General features: G+C 36.9%; 3 protein-coding genes across 3 annotated transcripts; 2 read left to right on the plus strand and 1 right to left on the minus strand.

The window, feature by feature from the left end:
* Positions 1 to 11,020: 11,020 nt before the first annotated feature.
* On the plus strand, positions 11,021 to 12,068 carry LOC114545147 (melanocortin receptor 4-like). The gene has a single exon (XM_028563493.1). It carries the CDS (start codon positions 11,127 to 11,129, stop codon positions 12,066 to 12,068), a length of 942 nt encoding a protein of 313 aa, XP_028419294.1. The 5' UTR covers positions 11,021 to 11,126.
* Positions 12,069 to 14,367: 2,299 nt separating this feature from the next.
* Positions 14,368 to 15,783, plus strand: LOC114515623. Its single transcript, XM_028534913.1, has 4 exons — positions 14,368 to 14,606; positions 14,773 to 14,906; positions 15,046 to 15,326; positions 15,414 to 15,783. Exons 1-4 carry the CDS (start codon positions 14,412 to 14,414, stop codon positions 15,653 to 15,655), a joined length of 852 nt encoding a protein of 283 aa, XP_028390714.1. The 5' UTR covers positions 14,368 to 14,411; the 3' UTR covers positions 15,656 to 15,783.
* A 5-nt stretch (positions 15,784 to 15,788) lies between these two features.
* On the minus strand, positions 15,789 to 17,062 carry LOC114515622. The gene is made up of 2 exons (XM_028534912.1): positions 16,765 to 17,062; positions 15,789 to 16,655 (listed from the first exon to the last, which is right to left on the minus strand). The coding sequence occupies exons 1-2, from the start codon at positions 16,964 to 16,966 to the stop codon at positions 15,904 to 15,906; spliced, it is 954 nt and encodes a 317-aa protein (XP_028390713.1). The 5' UTR covers positions 16,967 to 17,062; the 3' UTR covers positions 15,789 to 15,903.
* Positions 17,063 to 19,490: the final 2,428 nt, after the last annotated feature.

A 19,490-nucleotide genomic window follows, 5' to 3' on the forward strand; every position in this document is an offset into this window, starting at 1 on the left:
GTAGTATAACATAATTCGACCGAATCACTGAGACTGAGTATTTGAGTAATTGAACCAGAGAAAGAATGCCCCGATTCTCTTTGTATTAGCTATATAGGCACTGGTGCTATTAATATGCCTTGTTACATCCATATCTCGTAATTGCAAATCTCATTTAGTTCAGTTTATTTCAAGCCTTGAAACTGCATAAATTTGAGGTAAACATTTGCCAGCACTCCCTCCGCCAGACTTGGAGCCTTGAAATCGGCAACTATGATAGGCATTTGATAGGCTCTATAAGCAGTCGGTAAACAATGCGCACATCGGACTTCTGACTCGTTTTCTGCCCTAATATAACAGATATCTAGCTAGTTTTCTAGGCGCTATTTGCTAGAAGAAGCTGAATAACATTTTGAGTTGTGATTAGTTTTGAGTTAAAATCTAAGAGCCCACTGATGTGCCATGCATACTTTGAAAAACGATTTCTTTAAAGCTTAGCCCTTTTGAATTTAGCATGTTATTGATTCAAGGGCCAAGGCTCTGAAGTAGATTTCAGCTGGTCCCACAACATAATAGCAGCTGAATATCTAGCAGCTGAATATTGTGTTGCCCACAAAATTGCCTCATTTTTACCTTTTCTCCCTGTGATACACACTTCTATTGTATATTGTAAAAAAATCGGAACTCTTTCAAATGTATATTTATTTAGCTGTATTCTATAGTAGCAATCCGACAAATTTAATCTCCAGTAAATCAAACTCAATTCACATGTTCTTAAAAAATAATATTATTTTCTAATTTTTATTTCTCTCAACTTGTCCTTTATCTGAGTACTAGTTATGTTTTGTCTTCTCACCTGCGTGCGTGCAGCCATTATTATACTTTATTTCACTCCAGCCAATTACTTCTCAATACATTTGTAGGCTAGTTTCAATTTGAAAGGTTCGCTTTTCTTTGATGCACAGCGTATGAGGACGGCGCCAACGAACTTTACCAAATAAGGTTACAAGAGTACGTAAAATCCCAGACTGTTATTTTGCACGCAAAAACCCGTATCACACCTTTTATTAATTTTTTTTGGGTTTCGTTTTAATAATTGAAATTTATCAAGTATATATGTCTTAATATTGTCAAATGGGTACTATAAGGTCTAATTTTATATAGATGATAGTGCGTTATGGAAATTTAATACGCTCCTATAGAACACGGGCATACGCAGATACATTTTTCGTAAGTAGGATTTTGAAGAACGATGGGACAATCTATGTTTACAATTGCCAATAGTTTTTTACCATGAAAATTTGTGACCTTCCACGGGAAAACGTACGTTAACGATATTTCGTTGAAACGGCTAAACGAACGGATAACGAACGGGTAGTGAACGATCTGTAATAACGTTTCAACGAACCCAAAAAACGTTTTGACGAATTCAGCTAAAAATGTGAACGTTTAAAGTCGAGAATACGAACGGATAAATAAACGTTCAATCTGAAGCCGTTTGAACGATTTATGTTTATGAACGGTTTTAACGAATTAGTCTGAACGCCTGTTGCGCGTATGATTGACGCAAGATATTATTGACTAATTAAAAGAATAGGAAATATTTTCAAACATGTAACATGTGTTGGCGCAAGTATGCGTGTACATATAAATAGCTATACCTTCATTTGAATGTTTAACTAAATTTATTAGCTAAACTACCTAAATCACATTATTTTATACTTTATATACATATATACATTTGCATTTTGCATCAAAATTCGGGTTTATTAATCGTTAGAAAGCCTTCAGTTATTAGTACAAATTATCATCGTTACGTCAAATTAATCAATGCATCATCTGCAACTATACCCATCAAAATATTCAGCGCGTGTTTATTTGCAACAACGTTACAGATGTTGTAAATCTCTCCACGGACAAACTATATGTATGGGTGGTTAAGGACATATAAACACATCATGCATGCATCCGTTTTATTAACACGGCTCTAAACCGAGAGTAAACGAAGATTGCCATAAATGGCCTGGCTTCGATAATAATATCATAGGCAATGTCATTGGTCACCGTCTAAGTTTGGTTGAGTTTCAGCTACTGGATACATATTTTATGTTAAACTAAACACAAGAGATTCCATTGTACACTATTGCTTATACTCTTTGACGCGCAAACGACTAAATTAATTATCGCAAGGATCAAGTTGTTTACAGATGATAACCAGACATTAATAACAGTTATACAGAATATCGCATACGCAAAGCTCGTTTGTATACGAACCAGCGTAGTAACGTGTGCTTGCATGCTGTCAAATTATTTGGTAAGCCTACTACATTAAATATCCCAACCATTTATGCACGTGAAAATCCACATTTCAATTTCAGCAATGCATTGCGCGGTAATAAAATATTTAAAATATAAGCTTGGATATTTACCTAGTGCTCACAATATGTTCCGTGCGGCAATAGCCTCTAGCTGCGGTCAAGCTTGTCGCGGAATGTCGCCTATACACAGTACTGTCAGTAGCAACTAAGGGCATCATTATACCTTAAGAATATTTAAAAATTTGATAATAATCTATTTTATCCACTGCATGCACCATCGCCATATTTTCTTCGCAAAGCTAAAGCTGCAATGTCCCTATTTCTGCCGCCATATTTTTTCATGTAAGTGATATGTTTTGTGACCATACGACCACATATGCATGTGTTACTTGTGATATTAAATTAGCTAACTAAATTCCTGGTGGTCATATTCATCAGGAAATATTTTATTTTCCCCAAATATTCGACCATCTACATAGGTAACTGTGTAAATACCTATGCTACCTGCATGAGCCTAACAATAGTGACCTAAAGAAATAGAACGCGCGTAAATTAATGGGATAATTTTCGAAATCTTCATTTCAAACCACCGCGGCAATCCGCAATCCCGAAGGTCCGAATTCAGTTCCGCCCTGCAAAAATACTTAATACTCAACCCCGGCAGCAAGAAAAGATTGCACAGTATTTTCACTAAAGCATATAGCAATAGCAGACGCCCATATAGAAACCGGGTTTTTAAATCACAAAGAGTGCAAATAATTTTTTCTGCAAAGCATATAGCAATGCTGCCGCCCATATAGAAACGACAATGCCAAATGCATGCACAGGGGAGTTTATACTCACCATTTTAAGAAACAAACGATCCTTAACATCTTCGAGACATCTACTTGTGACACAATTTGTGCCTCCTGCTTACAGTAAAATTAACTAATCAAGATTATTTAAGACATGCATGAAAGCATTAATCCATTTTGTCTGGCGAAATCTTTTTATATCATATAATTATATATATTTCGAGGTAGCATCTACCCCTTTTTTATGAAAAATGTCAGCAAAGTTTGTAAACAATTGTTGTTTCAATGTAAGTAAATGCATCCTATAAATTGTAACCACCACGGCCCAAGCTAACAACTTTTCTAACCTCAGCCAAGCCATTTTCAAGGTCTGGCAACCTTTCATGTCATGTTTATTCGGAATGATTGGATGATCGTGGCCCAACTTGATTCCACCGGCCATGATAAGCAATCTAAAGAGGTATATTGCAGTGCGCATTTATATCCGAATACATTTTACTCGCGTTAACATATACATAAAATGCAATTGAGAACGTCTTGTTATATACAATTGCATGATCATCTATATGAAATCTTACTTCGAATGCGTGTCATATTTCGATATATATGCATGGTCAATAGAGAGCTACAGTTTAGCCAAGCAAATACACTCAAGGGAAAAAAAACTTTAGTTTAAATCGAGAGAACCGTTATACGAATTCTGTTGATGATTTCATCAATAAGCCTGATTTCAATGCTTGGAGGAAAATAATTGCAAGCGCGCCTAATAAAGTGGCCAAGTCATGACTTTCCTTATATCATAGCTAATGTTTCATTTAGTGTTCATACCTGGTATTAACCTTTATATATGCTTGCGTTAAAACGCCTTGACTTCTCCATAGATGCTATAATATCCAGCAAATATTTGGGACAGTCTTCGCGAAATTATTGGTAAAGATCTTTACCCGCGCGCTCATGCACGCATAAACAGTTGACAGGCGCCATTTCAAATTTGCTCATTTTGCCGCTCTAGCTGGCAGGCTTCAAGGTGCAATGACCATGCATAGTTGCAATTTAATATCCGGAATGTAATTTCTAATCAAGGGAGGCCAAATCAAAATTAGTGAAAATTTTCCTGTTGCCCAACAGCTGATATGTTGTCCAAGCAAGATAAATTCCAATGCTCCTTTTCTGATGAATTATATATAGCGAAATATATGTGGCAAAATATCTGAAAGGTCAAACTTAAATGTTTGTAAACGTTAGCTTGGCAACTTGCCCTTTGGGCTTGTGTCAGCCTAGTTGTGCGCAATGAAGGACTGCACGCACTTTAAAACATAGCGCAAAACTCAACCTCACAAAACACGGAATTTTTTTTAATAAAAAAAGTCACACAATGAACATCATTGATATAGGTTCATTACTTTCATACAGTCTCTATCATTTATACGATTTGAGCCTTCTCCGCGTTCCACGTTTCCGATTCGAGGAGCAAGTCGAGAGAAATCAAATTACAACCAAAATATACATGGGGAGTGAATTGTGCTGAAATGTGCATATATCAATATATATGAAGTATTTTTTTGTGAATTAAGAGTCTAAATAAATATTTACAATGCATGAGTTATATTTATGCCATGTATAAGTTATATTTATGCAATTGCCACCGTTCAACATGCCAGCAACGATCGAGCCAGATGGCTTAGATCTGGGGAGACAAAGATACCTTTTTAAGGAAATAAGACAATTTTGTAAGCGGGGCACTGAGGATCTTGTTGCTCCGGCTCTAGTTTTAGACTAGATGCACGTACATATTTAAATTGCTATTATATTCATGCAGTGGCGTAACGAACAGAGCTGAGGATGGGGTCTTGAGGTATACTTCAGTACTGCGGGGTCCCTTAATTCGCTGTTTGTCATAAATCACGTTTTGCTTATACTATGATATTTCGTTATCTATCCTGGCCTCCAATAAATGAGGATCTCTTAGTTCTCGTCGTAACCCTACCGAACGCGCGTTAGGTCACTGTATTTATGTCTTCAAATATTACCTAGGGTATTTCAATTGTTGTATAATTTGTGGCTATGTCAGACTGCATTAAAGACAACGAATTTCAAGCTGAAAGGTCCGTCCTAGGATGCGGTCCTTAATTTTGAATAGATTTTAATCAGTAGCTGCTTCGTACGGAGGCCAGATAAGTTTATCAGATGTAAATAAATTAGCTATATATACACATGGTTTAAAAGTACGATATTAATATGTAACACGCAAAATCCCTCAATTCATTTTAAAATCTGGTTTTGTCTGTTTACATACATTTAGAGACTTCCGACAATTATGCAACTTAATTAGCACCTTGCCAAGGCATATTATGGCTCGTAATGCTAATATATGGCTTGCGAGATGTTTGGGTGCGCGGTGAAATTTGGCTTATGGAAGCTACAGAAGTATAGTAAAGCACAAATTCTAACCATTTAGTGCATTACCGAAATTCAAAAAACGATAATTTTTTGAGAGAAAGCTTAAGACGTGAAATTTGACGCTAATGGAATAATTGCATGCACTGAATCTTAATAGCCTTCTGTCTGCATGACGCTAAGCATAAACCATAACATGAAGCGCACAAAATAGCATTCGATTAGGCTAGATTGATATAACCCCACTATTTCCTTTACAAGCCTTCTATACTAAGGAACTGAATACGTTTCTGGGTGTATTTCTGTGTAGCACATTCTGCGCTTCTTCTACAAAGTTGTAGCATTGCAAATGTTTAATCTAATATTTTGAACCAAATCCAATGCGATTGAACGAAATTCCGGCAAACGTTTCAACGAACGGTAAATCAAACGGTTGAACGCTTTCGGACCAATTTTCAAACGTTTTTTCCCAAGCGTTCGAACGGGCAATTTCGAACGATGAACGATCTCAAAAATCGTTTCAACGAACGCTTGAAGCGTTTGAACGGCAAACGAACGGATAACGAACGATATTTTCGAACGAACGAAATAGCGTTAACGTATGTTTTCCCGTGGAAGGTCACATTTAGGTATTTATACAGTGTTACAAAACACACCAAATCCGGCAGTGGCGTAGATCTATATATAAACCAACTATAGGATATTACACGCGGTTGCAATGTAGATAATTTTATGTAGGATATTACATATATATGGCTGCAATTAGATATTGATTTTATATATGTTCGAGTGGCAGAAATAATATCTCATGCACGACTGAGCGATCTTGTTCCACGAGGCCGCAATTCCTCTGGCGAGAAAGCAAAGTCTCTGGGCTCTGGGATAGTCGAAATCAGAAATGATTCTGATTGGTCGTCCACAACGTTTCAATTTCGAAATATAGAAAAGCGTTACAAACCTGAAGCCAGGATTTCTGGCTTCCGGTTTGGATTATTCCAGAGCCTTTGTTGAGGAATCGCGGGCTCGGGAAATGAGATTGACGAGTGAGCGCAGCGAGCGGGAAGAAGCGCGACCGACCGTTCCAAGCCTCCAAAAGCGTTGCAAGTGGCGATAATGCAAGGGGCGACTATCAACAGGGATAACTCCCTTAGGGCCCGATTCCACGGACGCTTTTTCTTGGCCAAATTAAATGCGAAATATTTCGCCTATTTCGTTTGGATTGTGACCATTTGAAAAAATTAATTCTGCTTGATTGCTCACAATTCAAAAGAAACAGGCGAAACATTTCGCATTTCGCTTGAAAATTTCGCTCGAGGAAGCAAGGCTTTACTGAAACATTTCGCTGCAAAAAAAGGGTGGAGCAAAACTCCCTGATTGATGTTACCTTGCAATCTGGCAGGAACAAAATCATACCCCAAGCAATTTGTGGTGTTGGTTGGAAACACGATTTCTCGAGGTTCATCGCAAAACCAAGGTGTTCTAATAGTTACTGCATGAGCTGTAAGCATGTTTCAATCTTGTAGACCGTTTTTGGACGTATTATAGATTTTGTTCGCTGCACGAACTGTGTCTCTTTCCCCCGCCGGTATGAGTGCTGAGTACCTCCGGCCCCAAGAGCGAGTACTGAAGTCCGAACCTTTTCCGGGCTAGAAACGCTTGTTTTTGTTGTTGCCACGGTTACGAGCCTGTCCTACTAACGAATTCGGAGCTCTTTCGAAAACTTCAGCTCTTTTAGGAAAGAATTTCTTTCCAAATGTAGATCGGCAGGGTTGGCAGAACCTTGAGAGAACTAAGACTGATTCTGGCTCACGAGTCTTTGTGCTTTTTATGAGACGAATGTCCCCGTTTTGTTGTTGAAGGTGAAGTAGCGCTCTGCATGAGATACGGTTTTACTCGGCCGCTGCATGGGCAGCTGGCGTTTCTCCTCGCAACAGAGGTCACGAAGCACTCAAAGTTTCTACAGAAAAATCTTCCACATTGCATGGCCGCAGCCTTCCAAAACGCAACAGTTATAAATCACCAGGAAAAAATTGACTTGAAAGGCAAGAAATAGCCCTTAAAAAAAACGAACATGCACTATAAGTATCATGGGCCAGTTGCTTAAAGCTAGGTTACGGTATCCCTGCATGGGTTAAATTTTAATCCATTGTTTCAGTTTCAATTAGTTTAATCCAGTATGTGCTTCTTTAGAAAATATTACTTCTATCGGTTCAGAAAATATTTATGAAAAAGATTTTTAACTTTGTGAGCAAGCGATTAAAAAATGAATGTAAAGATTTGCTTCAACCCAGGGTTAAGCTATAACCGGCTTTTAAACAACCGGCCTCTGAAGGCTGAAGACTACCCTATATATATAGATATGACTTAATTGGAGAAGGTAGTAACAGGACGCGTATTCACTCGCAGGAATTTATTTACAATTTTTAATTCTAGTTTTAGTTCTTTTAGTTCTTTTTACATGTACAGAAACAAAGCAATTGACGCCAGACGTAAAATTCCAACAATAAATTGCTATCCCTTTAAAACGGGTACCACATCGATCGTGAAGCTCGATACGCTCTGGATGAGGACCACGAAGGCGACAAACCATATAACTCCGACCATAGCCGGCTAAAGCACGCTTCGAAGTGACGTCTGTGATAATACTGAGATACTTTAAGCGTTTACTATGAAGAGAAAACGGTTCATATTCTAAAGGAATACGCATCCAGTGGTCGTTAAGCCTCAAGGAAAAACCCAGCTGCCGTAAAAAAGAAACATTAAGCGAGTTGTTATGCAATGCATGTTGTACTAAATCATAAGTCGAGCTGCCACCCAGTCCAACAAGATGTCTTCAACTGATATATAGGCTCAAAACAAATAATTTTGCCGGGCGGTCTGCAAAGCCGTCGGTAAAAATAATTGGCAACATCAAGAAGAGAATAAACACGAGCCCCACGAATCCAAATATCAATCACCACAACAGCAAATAATGCAGATAGTTTCTATTTCATCATCACTTAAATAGAAGTGGAGCATAAAAAACTTTTCACCCGAACGCGATGCAAAAAAGAATATCGATCAGACCTATTGTTTGGCACATTTGTTTTCGATACGAACGTCTTTGTATATTAATTATTATAATTTAGCTCTTTTGTAGAGTAAAATATTTTTGTGCGCATGCAGTTCGTGCATAGGCCATTACTTTCTACAAGCAAATAGGTTTCTTCACTAAGAGTGCTGTTGAACATTTTTTCAGATTTAGAAAATAAATTATATAGAAACCACTTTAAATTCAGTGTTACACCTTTTATCTATAGCGACGCAGGCAACATGCATAATGAAAGCGTAATGACAGGTCATTGTATGTTTTTCATCCAAACGTCAGACAGCCAATCAGTGTGCCCCATCCGACGGCGATGAGTAAACATTTCCTGTTTGCCATTTTCAACTCGAGCATGGCTCAATTTAGATTTAAAACAATCAATCGATCATGTTATAGCTAAGAATGTAAAATTGTCCGTTCTTATTCAGTGATTCTTACAGGTGCCACACTATATCTACGCCTTCAGGGATGATTTATTTTGCTCAAGTGAGAAACTGGAACGTTATTTCATTAATGTTAAATGAGAGTAAAAGACAATTTAGGAATGGAACCGGAATCTGAACATTATTATATGCGATGAATAATGAGGACGTTTTAATTTGTCGCAATTATTAAGCCAAACATATATATGATAGCAAAAAGTCAAGTGTGAGAGACTTCCATTTCTTTACCTCCAGATTTTTCTATTAATCTTAAAAGGCATTGGAAATTTAACTTTTCATTGAATATATATATATATATAATATATTATATATATGAATATATATATATATATATATATATATAATATATATATATATATATATATATATTATATTATATATATATATATATATATATATAATATATACAACCTCCTTTGGAATTAAATGTACCTGGTTGACTAAAGCAGATTTTACAGGTGGTTCGTATTGAAATCCAAAATAAAATAAACGGTTCTTTATATTTTATTCATTTTGCAACGTTGGAGTATTTACGCTCGTTCAGTTGAGTAACGGGTTTTTGTTTTAATGCCAAGATAAAGGTGCAAGAAACAGATGCATACATGCAAACTATACATTATAACGATACAATAACGCCTCATTATATAGTCGGCGTGAAAGATAACATATCCATATATGATATGCATGCATGCATGCAAGTACTGTGTGTAGCCTCATTTATCGATGTGCTATACGCTTAAAGAATTTATATAAATAGATATATATATGTATATATATATTTTGCATATATATATACTATATATGTACATGCATATATATTTTTTTATATTAAGGGTTAAATAAAGCGAGCGCAACTTAATTTGCCTGTAATGAATGTCTTTTGTCATTGAAAGTAGTCGGCATTGCCAAAACTGTAGTAATTAAAAAAGATTATAACAGAAGAAATAATAGAAGATGATGCTAAAATTAATGTTTAATTTAAAATTAAGTTTCTCGTTCATTATGTGTTATTTGAATTCCATTCGACGGCGCGACTAAGATGCCACAAATAAATTAGTAGCGCTAGGAGAAGCGTTTTTTTCGCATAATAAATCATGATATTGTTACATCGTATCCTTCCCCACGCAAAAATTTAGGAAAAAGAATCTCTAATGCCTTTTCAACTCAACAGAAAAGCATATCTTGAAATTTATACTGGATACACGGCGCACACGACGCGACTATTATCGAACAATTTTTGTCGGCCGAACTTAATCGGTAAATATCAAACAGTTTCAACTATTGTCCGTTTGCAGTCAGCCGAGAAAATCGTTTAAAAACGACATATCGCGCACGCAAGGAATTCAGGCCAACACGCACTTGACGCGATTCTCCAAGGCGACGCGAATTTTTCATTTTCAGAAGCCAATAAATTATATTATTCTGAAAGAGCATTTTGAGAGATATGGGTACCAGACGAGTCAAAATGTACTATCGATCAGCAATTACCAAGAATAAAATAACATTGTCAAAATTAGAAAATTCAGTCCTAAAACTGAAAAACTCGCGTCGCGTAGGCGGATCGCGTCCGGTGTGGGTCGGCCTTTAATCAACCGACTAAAATCGTAAAACTGATAATTTAGTAAAAATGGCTCAAACATTTGGTCTGAAGGCTAGTATGAGGGATATTCATCCACTATAGTTTAGTTAGTGATCAGTTGTTATCATGTGAGAATCACTCTTACGAGTAAAAAATCTCCCATAAGTACATGTCCGGTTTTGCATTACTTTATCACATTAACTTCATTTGAAACTTTGATCTCATGCAGCGGCCTGATACAACAGCTCGTTGCTAAAGTCATTGTATGGCCATCAAAAGAACATCTGCTAAATTCTCATTTATTTTAAATGAACACATTAATAAGCCCAGGATCAAATTGCATTTATCATGTATAAATCATCACCTGGGGCGTTATATAAGTCTTGAAGCAGTTTGGAGCACTTCGGAAATAGTAGCTACTGATTATCTCCCAGTGAGTAAGGACGAAAAAATATTTAAGATAAGCCAGGTCCAAAAGGAAGAAATTTTGGAGCATTTGAATTACCAGTCAATCCATTTCGAGCCAAGAAAATGCTGTGCCTTGATTTAAGTGAAGAAGAAACTATCTGCATTTTTGCTGTTGTGCTAATATTCGGACTGCTCGGGTTCGTGTTAAATCTTCTCCTGATATCCTCTATTACATTGACGGACGGCTTCGCAGAGATTCCGGCGAATTTATTTGTTTTGAGCCTAGCCGTTTCAGATACCATGATAGACTGCGTGGCTGCTCCTCTTATGATTTACAACATATATCACTTTGCATTTGATGCCTCCCTCGTAGTAGGCAAGTTTTTTGGCTTGGCGACTACTGGAAGCGTATTCCTCTTAACCCTGAATCGCTTCATCTCCACAGTAAAAGCTTTGAGGTATCCCACCATTGTGACCTTCAAACGAGCCGTAACTATGGTTGGCGCTATTTGGTTTGTCGCTCTCCTCGTCGCTGTCAAGACTGCAGCGAGTTTAATCTCCGATTTGGTACCAAATGTGAGTGTTGCACAGTACATCGTCGTATTCTACGTTCTAACATCAATTGCATTGTGCGTGTATATGTACAAATTAGGCAGAGAACACGCGAAACGTGTGAAACAGCAGGCGTTTGCCGTAACCGGTGAACTTCAGGCAGCCTTGCATGAGTTCAAAACGTTACGTACGCTGTTTCTCATCGCTGGGAGTCTTGGAGCATGTCTGTTGCCAATAACGGCACTATTTATAGTCATTGATAGGGAAGAAAATCCTGCTAAGTTTCATCGTGCATTCAGTTTTAGCGCCCCCTTGGTTCTTCTAAATACAATTATAGATCCTGTTGTGTATTATTTTCGAAGTAAAGGATTTCGTAAAGGTGGCCCATTAGGGACACGCTTCTTCCGTAGAGAATCGAACTTGTTCTGTATTAATTATGTTGTTTCCGCACTAATAGAGTCTAGCTGTAAAAACTCATACAGCTTCCGGCAAAGCGGAAGAGTATTCCCTTAAATACTAAACAACTACCGTAGAAAGGCAGGCGCCTTCCGTAAAACCGTAAATGCTTTCCGTACAAATTTTAACGTCTGTAGAAACTGTTTAGCAAATCCGTAAAAAAAGTGTGCACTTTCTGTTGAAATTATTTGTTCTCTATAAAATCGATGGCCGGATCCGTAGAAATTTTAGCTCTTCCGTAGAAATTTGCGGCCCTTCCGTAGAGATTTGCGGCCCTTCCGTAAAAAATTGAAAACAATGCGCGCGCATAAAACTCGATGGTTTGTATTACTTGAAGTAGAAACGCGATCACTTCAACCCACCTCGCGATCAACGCGATCGAACGCGATCGGCTGCCTGGAAACAGTCCTGTGTGAAACGAAAGTACGAAAACACAGTGGTACGAAACAGTTCACTAGTGATGTTTTGCCAAGAATGCGGAGCGAAAATAGTAGTAGAAGGGAATTTCTGCCACAATTGTGGCCTCTCGCTAACCAAGAAAGGTATGTGATATTCTGTGTGTTTCATACAAGTATAATATATTGAAAAGTGTGAAAAGTATCGTCGTATAAATATTAATACTTATAATAGTAATAGTATTACTGTACTTGCGAAAAAGGTCTACGTTTTTAGAAAATGTTGTAAGGCTTTTGCACGCGTAGCGCTAATTTATACAAAATTTGGAAATCTTGACACGGCGATATTTACATTTTTTTAATCTTTCGGAACCAAAATTCCTAATGTTTATTTATACTAATTTTGAGATGTCCCATCCAATGTAATTGACCGGAAGTTAGAACGTTTAATAATGTCAGTCGCATAAACAATGTGTAACAGAAGAATTAATGAATATACTGCTGTTGACAATTTGGCAAATCTCAAAAATCATAAAAATAATTTTTTGCTGAAATTTTACTAAACCAAAGAACTATTAACTTTAGAATCACATAAACAGAATAGTCAGAACTTGACCAATGTTAATGATGGCAACAGATGCCTTCAAGAAAGCAGCTCATCTTGCCAGCCAATGACTTTTCAGGAATTTCGCAAACGAAAAGAGCAAGATAGGTGTTCCAGATTTACTACCTCCAAAACAAAAAAGGGAAATATCAAAGATACCACTAAAAAAGCAAAAATAGCCCAAGAGGTAAAAGTGCAAGTTGGATTAGTCAATGAATGTGCTGAAGATGAAAGATTAAAGAAAATTAAAGGAAGAACAATTCCTGTATTATTTAATGAAGATGATGATGCCAATACATTGCTCCTAAAGGCAGTGGAGAAGCATGCAAGGCACTTCAAGCAATTTGACAAGGACAAAACGTACGTCATTCTTTACCAAGATATGACTCTTGTTAAAGATTTACCAGGCACTAGCACACCTTTCACCCTTGGAGAATACAAACGTGATTTATTAAAATCATACTCCAAGATTTACTTTTGGCTCTGCCCAGCAGATGATTATGAACATTGTTCCGGTAGTAATGAAGACAATGATTCAGATGACGAGCATATGCTTAGTGCATCCAGCTTTAATATTGGTTACCCAGCCCAAACCACTGAGGAGTTCCCATCACCAATGTATGCTACAACGTTGATTAAAAATGCTTCTTCCTTATTGTCAGACAATCAACATTCATCCCCACATTCATCTCAGCCAAAAACAGGGAGCATTGAAAAATACTTGGTCACACGCCATCAGTGTCCAACATGTCTAATGAATTTTCCTCGTGATGAAATTGAAACTCATGCGGATCTTTGCGCAGAAAACTGGGTTGATACTGTTGGAGAATGTTCCACAACAGTAGAAGTAGAAATCCCTGATCAGCATGATTGTGAATTTCAGGGAATGGAGGACAGTACATTGAGTGACGAAATTGTAATTGTTGAATCATTAGAAACTATGCAAAAAGTTGTTGAGAAATTAAAAACCAATGTGAAGATCTCAGCAGTCAATAGAATAACCATTCGAAGACGATATGCATTCCAAGATTATATGGATGCACGCCTAAAGAAATATTTTAAGTCAGAAGGTGTTCTGAAAGTATTGTTTGCAGGAGAACCCGCCATAGATACCGGTGGTCCAAGGCGTGAATTTTTTACAGGTAACTGCAAAATTGATTCTCCTAAATGAAAGCCGGTCATTCATTTTCGAATGAATCTATTTTTCTGAAAAACAAATGCTTGTGTTCTGTTTCCATGAAAAACAGCAAGTGTATTTGTGATAGTGTTCAGCTATTAATTAGTGTACTGCATTATTGAAGAAGTAATAAATTTGAAAATTTTGATTGCTTTACTCATATAGAATCACTGAACTATATAAAGAGAAAGCTTTTTGATGAAAATGGATTTCCATTGGTTAATATGCAAGCTTTTGCTAATGAAGAATTCAAAGTTTCTGGCGAAATAATTGCTTCTTCTATTGTTCAAGGAGGACCAGCTGCTTGTTTGTTTTCTTCACAGGTGTATGATTACATAGTGCATGGAATCTCTAGAGTACAAGCACATAGCTGGAGTGGACAACTGCAGGATGAATCAATTAAGACGACTATTGAAAAGGTAATTGTCAATTAACAGGCAGTACTTTTCCACTGACAAAGTAAAATAATCTGACATTAGACAGAGTAAAATACTCAAGTAGGGCACATTTGGGTGCATTTAAGGTACGGTAATGGGTTAATAAGAGACACTGACGTATAATTCATATGTATAAATTAATTTACAGATCAAATCTTGTGTGAGCAATGATGATTTAGTTGCCCTTCTGAACAAAGACTCAACAATGGATGTTTTGCAACTTATTGGTTACTGTGGAATTCCTTCTAAAGAGACAATGCAAACAAGTGACAAGATAATTCGGTATAACCCTCTAGTGCCTCATTTGAAAGTGCAATATCTATGATTTGTATTATCTACTTTCTTAGCTAGTAATATTTATTACTTGTCATTTGAAAATGCTGCACAAGAAATTACTCAAATTTGATTTTTACCCATTTAGATCTCTGGTCATTACAGGTGTGTCTAAAATTCTTACTATGGTCGATCAGTTGATCTCAGGTCTTGAGTCATATGGAGTTTTGGCTGAATTACGCAAAAACAATAAAGTTATGGAACCATTGGTCACAATAAATGAAGCAAAAAAATTTCTGGTCACATCTGACCTGCTTCTTGATCACCTATTAATAGAAGGCAGCCCTGAAGGAAGCAATAAGAAATTGCTGGAAATCAATATTCACAAGTTCTTTTGCGATTACATTCAATTGGTCGAAACAAGAGAAGGTAGCAACCAAGATCTTGTTCCCTACTGTTGAAGCAAAGAACCATGTAATTTCCTATACTAATACCTTATTATCTTACTTTATAAAGGAAATGACTTGTCTGCATTATACAAGTTCATAACTGGAGCACAAACAGTTACTCCACTTGGCATGGAAAAACACATCACTATCAAATTTAAACATGGATGTGAGGCTGGATGTAGATGTAGACCAACAGCCTCCACCTGTGACCCTAGCTTAACCTTCCCTGTTCATATTGATGATTCAAAGCAGTTTACAGAATTAATGGATGCAGCTCTTGCAGAAAGTGCTGGTTTTGGCTTTGTTTAAATGAACTGCATTTTCTGAAAACACATGACAGGAAATATCACCTTTCAAAGGTATTAGCACTTAATTAAACGTTTTTCCTATCAAGTTTAAATTTGTATGTTTTTTATACACAATGTTCTATAACATTTTCTAAACAGTTCAATACATTTTACTGATTCCTTGTTATATAGTCAGCTACAGCTGGTAAATTACCTGTTTTTGTCTGGCTTGTATTCATTTTTGTTCATGCTGATAGTAAAAATTTTAAATCACACATTAAATGTCATAAGTTGTGAAAATAATTCTGAAGCTTCATCATGATTTTCCGGATATTGTAATCTTTGCAAATCCACTAAATAATGAAAGTACTGTTGAAAAATGTTATCATTCAAAGATTCATCATAGTTACAATTGTCCTCAGTTACTTGCAAATCTTGTTGTGTAACTCTGACTCGGCAGTCAAAAGCTCCATATTCCTCAGGAATTGCATATAAAACATCTGGCACTCCAGCCACAGTTTCATGACGGGATTGTCGTATATAGTGGGTGTTCCAGTAGAGCTGAGTTTCATCAAGGGACTTTTGCAACACACCAATAAAGCAAAACCATAAACATTCTTTTGTGAATTCATCATCTAAATTAAGCTGTTTTTCCTCACAAAGATCTTTAAAAAACTGAACCCACCAACCGGAGCATGTTTTCTTGAAATGTGACCACCAGTTCTCAATTCGTTGGTTTGATGGAGATGTACCAAATACATGAGCTTGCTCACCACAAAATGGTCCATTATCATGCGACCGAAAGTAACACTGAGCTGCTGCAATTATACCATTCTCCGTTCCACAATCACTACGAGTCTGTAAAGGGCATCCTTTGTTCTGTCTAACAGCTTCAAAGTAGAAAGTAGCCACACCTTCTGGCAAATTATTTGACCTCGTGACTTCAAGCCAGAGAACCTTCCTACTGAAACCGTCCACTGCACCATGTATTGGGAATCCAAATGGTTTCAGCTTATCATATCCTGCATGTTTGTAAAAATGGTAATTAATAATTAAAACACTGCATAGGCTACAAAAAATTCTTTAGAAAAACAAATACATGTATTAATTATTCACTGCAACAATGCATACCATCAATATGCCAGCACTGATTGGGTCCACACGATAAATATCTACGCCTTTTGAGCTTTTTTTGTCTTCTCAGTTCACTTGCCTCGGGATCTAGCTCCTTTAAAATATTTTGTACCAGCTTTCGTGGTACATGTAGGTGATGCTTGAATTTAAGTATATACCACATCTTCCGGTAGCCAGCTAAGCATCCCGAACCTTGCATCTCATTTCTTACAATATTTCGTATATGATCTTCCGGCACTGTTTCCTTTCTTCTACTTAAATTGTAAGATTTAAGTCTTCGTTTCAGAGTCCGTAAATCCATTTGAATGTCATGCTTATTCTTAAGTAGGCGGACTATAGTATCATACTTGTATCCAAGATGAAAATAATGCTCTATAATCCCACGTTCACTTTCTGCAACAGAATAAAGGTTGGAAATTGTCGAAATTCATATTATTTCGCACAAAGTTTCTACACCCCAGGGGTTGAAGTGCCTACTGACATTTTATCAGTGCATTTTATGATTTTCATACATCTGCATTCTGCAAATAGTTCACGACTTCATGTTCATGTATGTTAAAATTTACAACTCAAATTTAACTTTTAATTACGCAGTCACTAAATTTTCTTTAATACACCCTATAAATACTTGTAAAAACTTTCTTACCTGAGACTTGATGACCGCAATGTGGACAGAAGTTGCTAAGAATAGGAATCCGTGCAGAACATTGCTGACAAGCTGCCATATTGTCGTCAATTTATCTCGGTCCATATGAGTCTTCAATACCACTGTGGTTATACATCGAGTTTTATGCGCGCGCATTGTTTTCAATTTTCTACGGAAGGGCCGCAAATTTCTACGGAAGGGCCGCAAATTTCTACGGAAGAGCTAAAATTTCTACGGATCCGGCCATCGATTTTATAGAGAACAAATAATTTCAACAGAAAGTGCACACTTTTTTTACGGATTTGCTAAACAGTTTCTACAGACGTTAAAATTTGTACGGAAAGCATTTACGGTTTTACGGAAGGCGCCTGCCTTTCTACGGTAGTTGTTTAGTATTTAAGGGAATACTCTTCCGCTTTGCCGGAAGCTGTATGAGTTTTTACAGCTAGACTCTATTAGTGCGGAAACAACATAATTAATACAGAACAAGTTCGATTCTCTACGGAAGAAGCGTGTCCCTAATGGGCCACCGTACTATAATGATGTGGAAATACGACGCGTAAATCGATACAAAACAATATACTCATAATCAATACTGTATACCGCCAAAATGATTTAATTACTGCACAAAATGTCGGTTTTGTATTGTATCATTTATGTACTGTATGCAGAATATCAGGATCGACTTGCTATAATTAACACGTTAAATTGGTCTGTTCGCTGCCTCCTGGCTGATTCAGGCTGAATCGAATGCATTAATACATGAATCCGTCGAAATTTCTCAAAAGCCAATTTAAGCGAACATATTTCAGGGGAAATATCGCTCTTCAGGCTACAACATGATGGAATTATTACTAAAGAAAGGCTTCGCTCGCTCGCGTTATACAATTGCAACGACAATTTTTAAACTGCTATTTCCCAAGAGACAAATACTGAAAATTTTTACTTAGTGTCCTTGTAAGGTAAGACTTTTAGGTTTTAAATCGAACAATAGACGCTCTCCTTTATACGGAAAAACGGCCAGACCGGTTCTGTTGTATTTCGGTACAGACAGATTACTGGTATTTTAAAGTGTCTCAAGTCAAGAACTCTGCATTCAAGTATATCGTTATTTACATCTGCCTAGCACGGGAAATGCAGTTTCACCGCTATATTCTTAACAAAATACTCTATTTCAATTTAAAATATGATCAGTCAGGTCCAGTCTGACCTTTTTGGCCGCTTAATGGAAGCGCCCTATGATACAAATTTGCATTTACGCTGTAGTCTGTGAATAATTTGTGTATGCAAAATTCACGTTATGTTGAGTGTAAATGAAACATCGGTAAATACCTTACCCAAAATTTTGAAAATGGTTTTGTATCGTTTTTTAAATGGGATTGTTTCGGAGGGTCAATAACCCCTTCGACATTCGCCCCCCCTGACCGGAAAATTTTTAGTCCTATATGATACGGTCAGATTTTCGGCTGGATCCGCGCCTGCTATTGACATAATATATATAAGACATCTATCAAATTATCAATACATAAACAACACAGCGTCATTTCTTCCTATTCTCTTAGCTCTTTTTATGGAGCTCCTGGCTTCTTCACATTGTGAATAATACTCGACGGCCCATGCGCAGTTGCGACGTATAAGAAAAAATCGGTTGTTCCGGGGGAAAATCTCTTTAAAACAAAACCCAAACCACGGAAAAGCAATGCTTCAAAATTTACAGTAACGGTCAAAATTCCTCAATATTTTGGTGAACTTACCAAAAGGGATAGTGCATTAATAAATAAAGCAAGTTAAACTGATTTAAAAACTTTAAATTACTGATCATGTACAAAAAGTTACTAAAAGCATAAATCACCTACCCCTCGGAAAGTTTACACTATGACTGTATGAATGACTGATGTGAATTTACCTACTCATCACAATACTGCTTCTTTGAAACTTTGTACTAAAAAGTGTGGGGGGTTTGGGGGGGGGGTCTGAAATTGTTTTTTTTATTGACATGGCGGTCTTGAAAGTTAAATAGTGTGACAAGGGAGTGGGAGATTATTCACCAACAAGACGGTTTATATGCTCATATTGG

The sequence above is a fragment of the Dendronephthya gigantea genome, unplaced genomic scaffold (genome assembly GCF_004324835.1).
Source record: "Dendronephthya gigantea isolate DGI-Jeju-01 unplaced genomic scaffold, DenGig_1.0 000004F, whole genome shotgun sequence".
Taxonomy (NCBI): Eukaryota; Metazoa; Cnidaria; class Anthozoa; order Malacalcyonacea; family Nephtheidae; genus Dendronephthya; species Dendronephthya gigantea.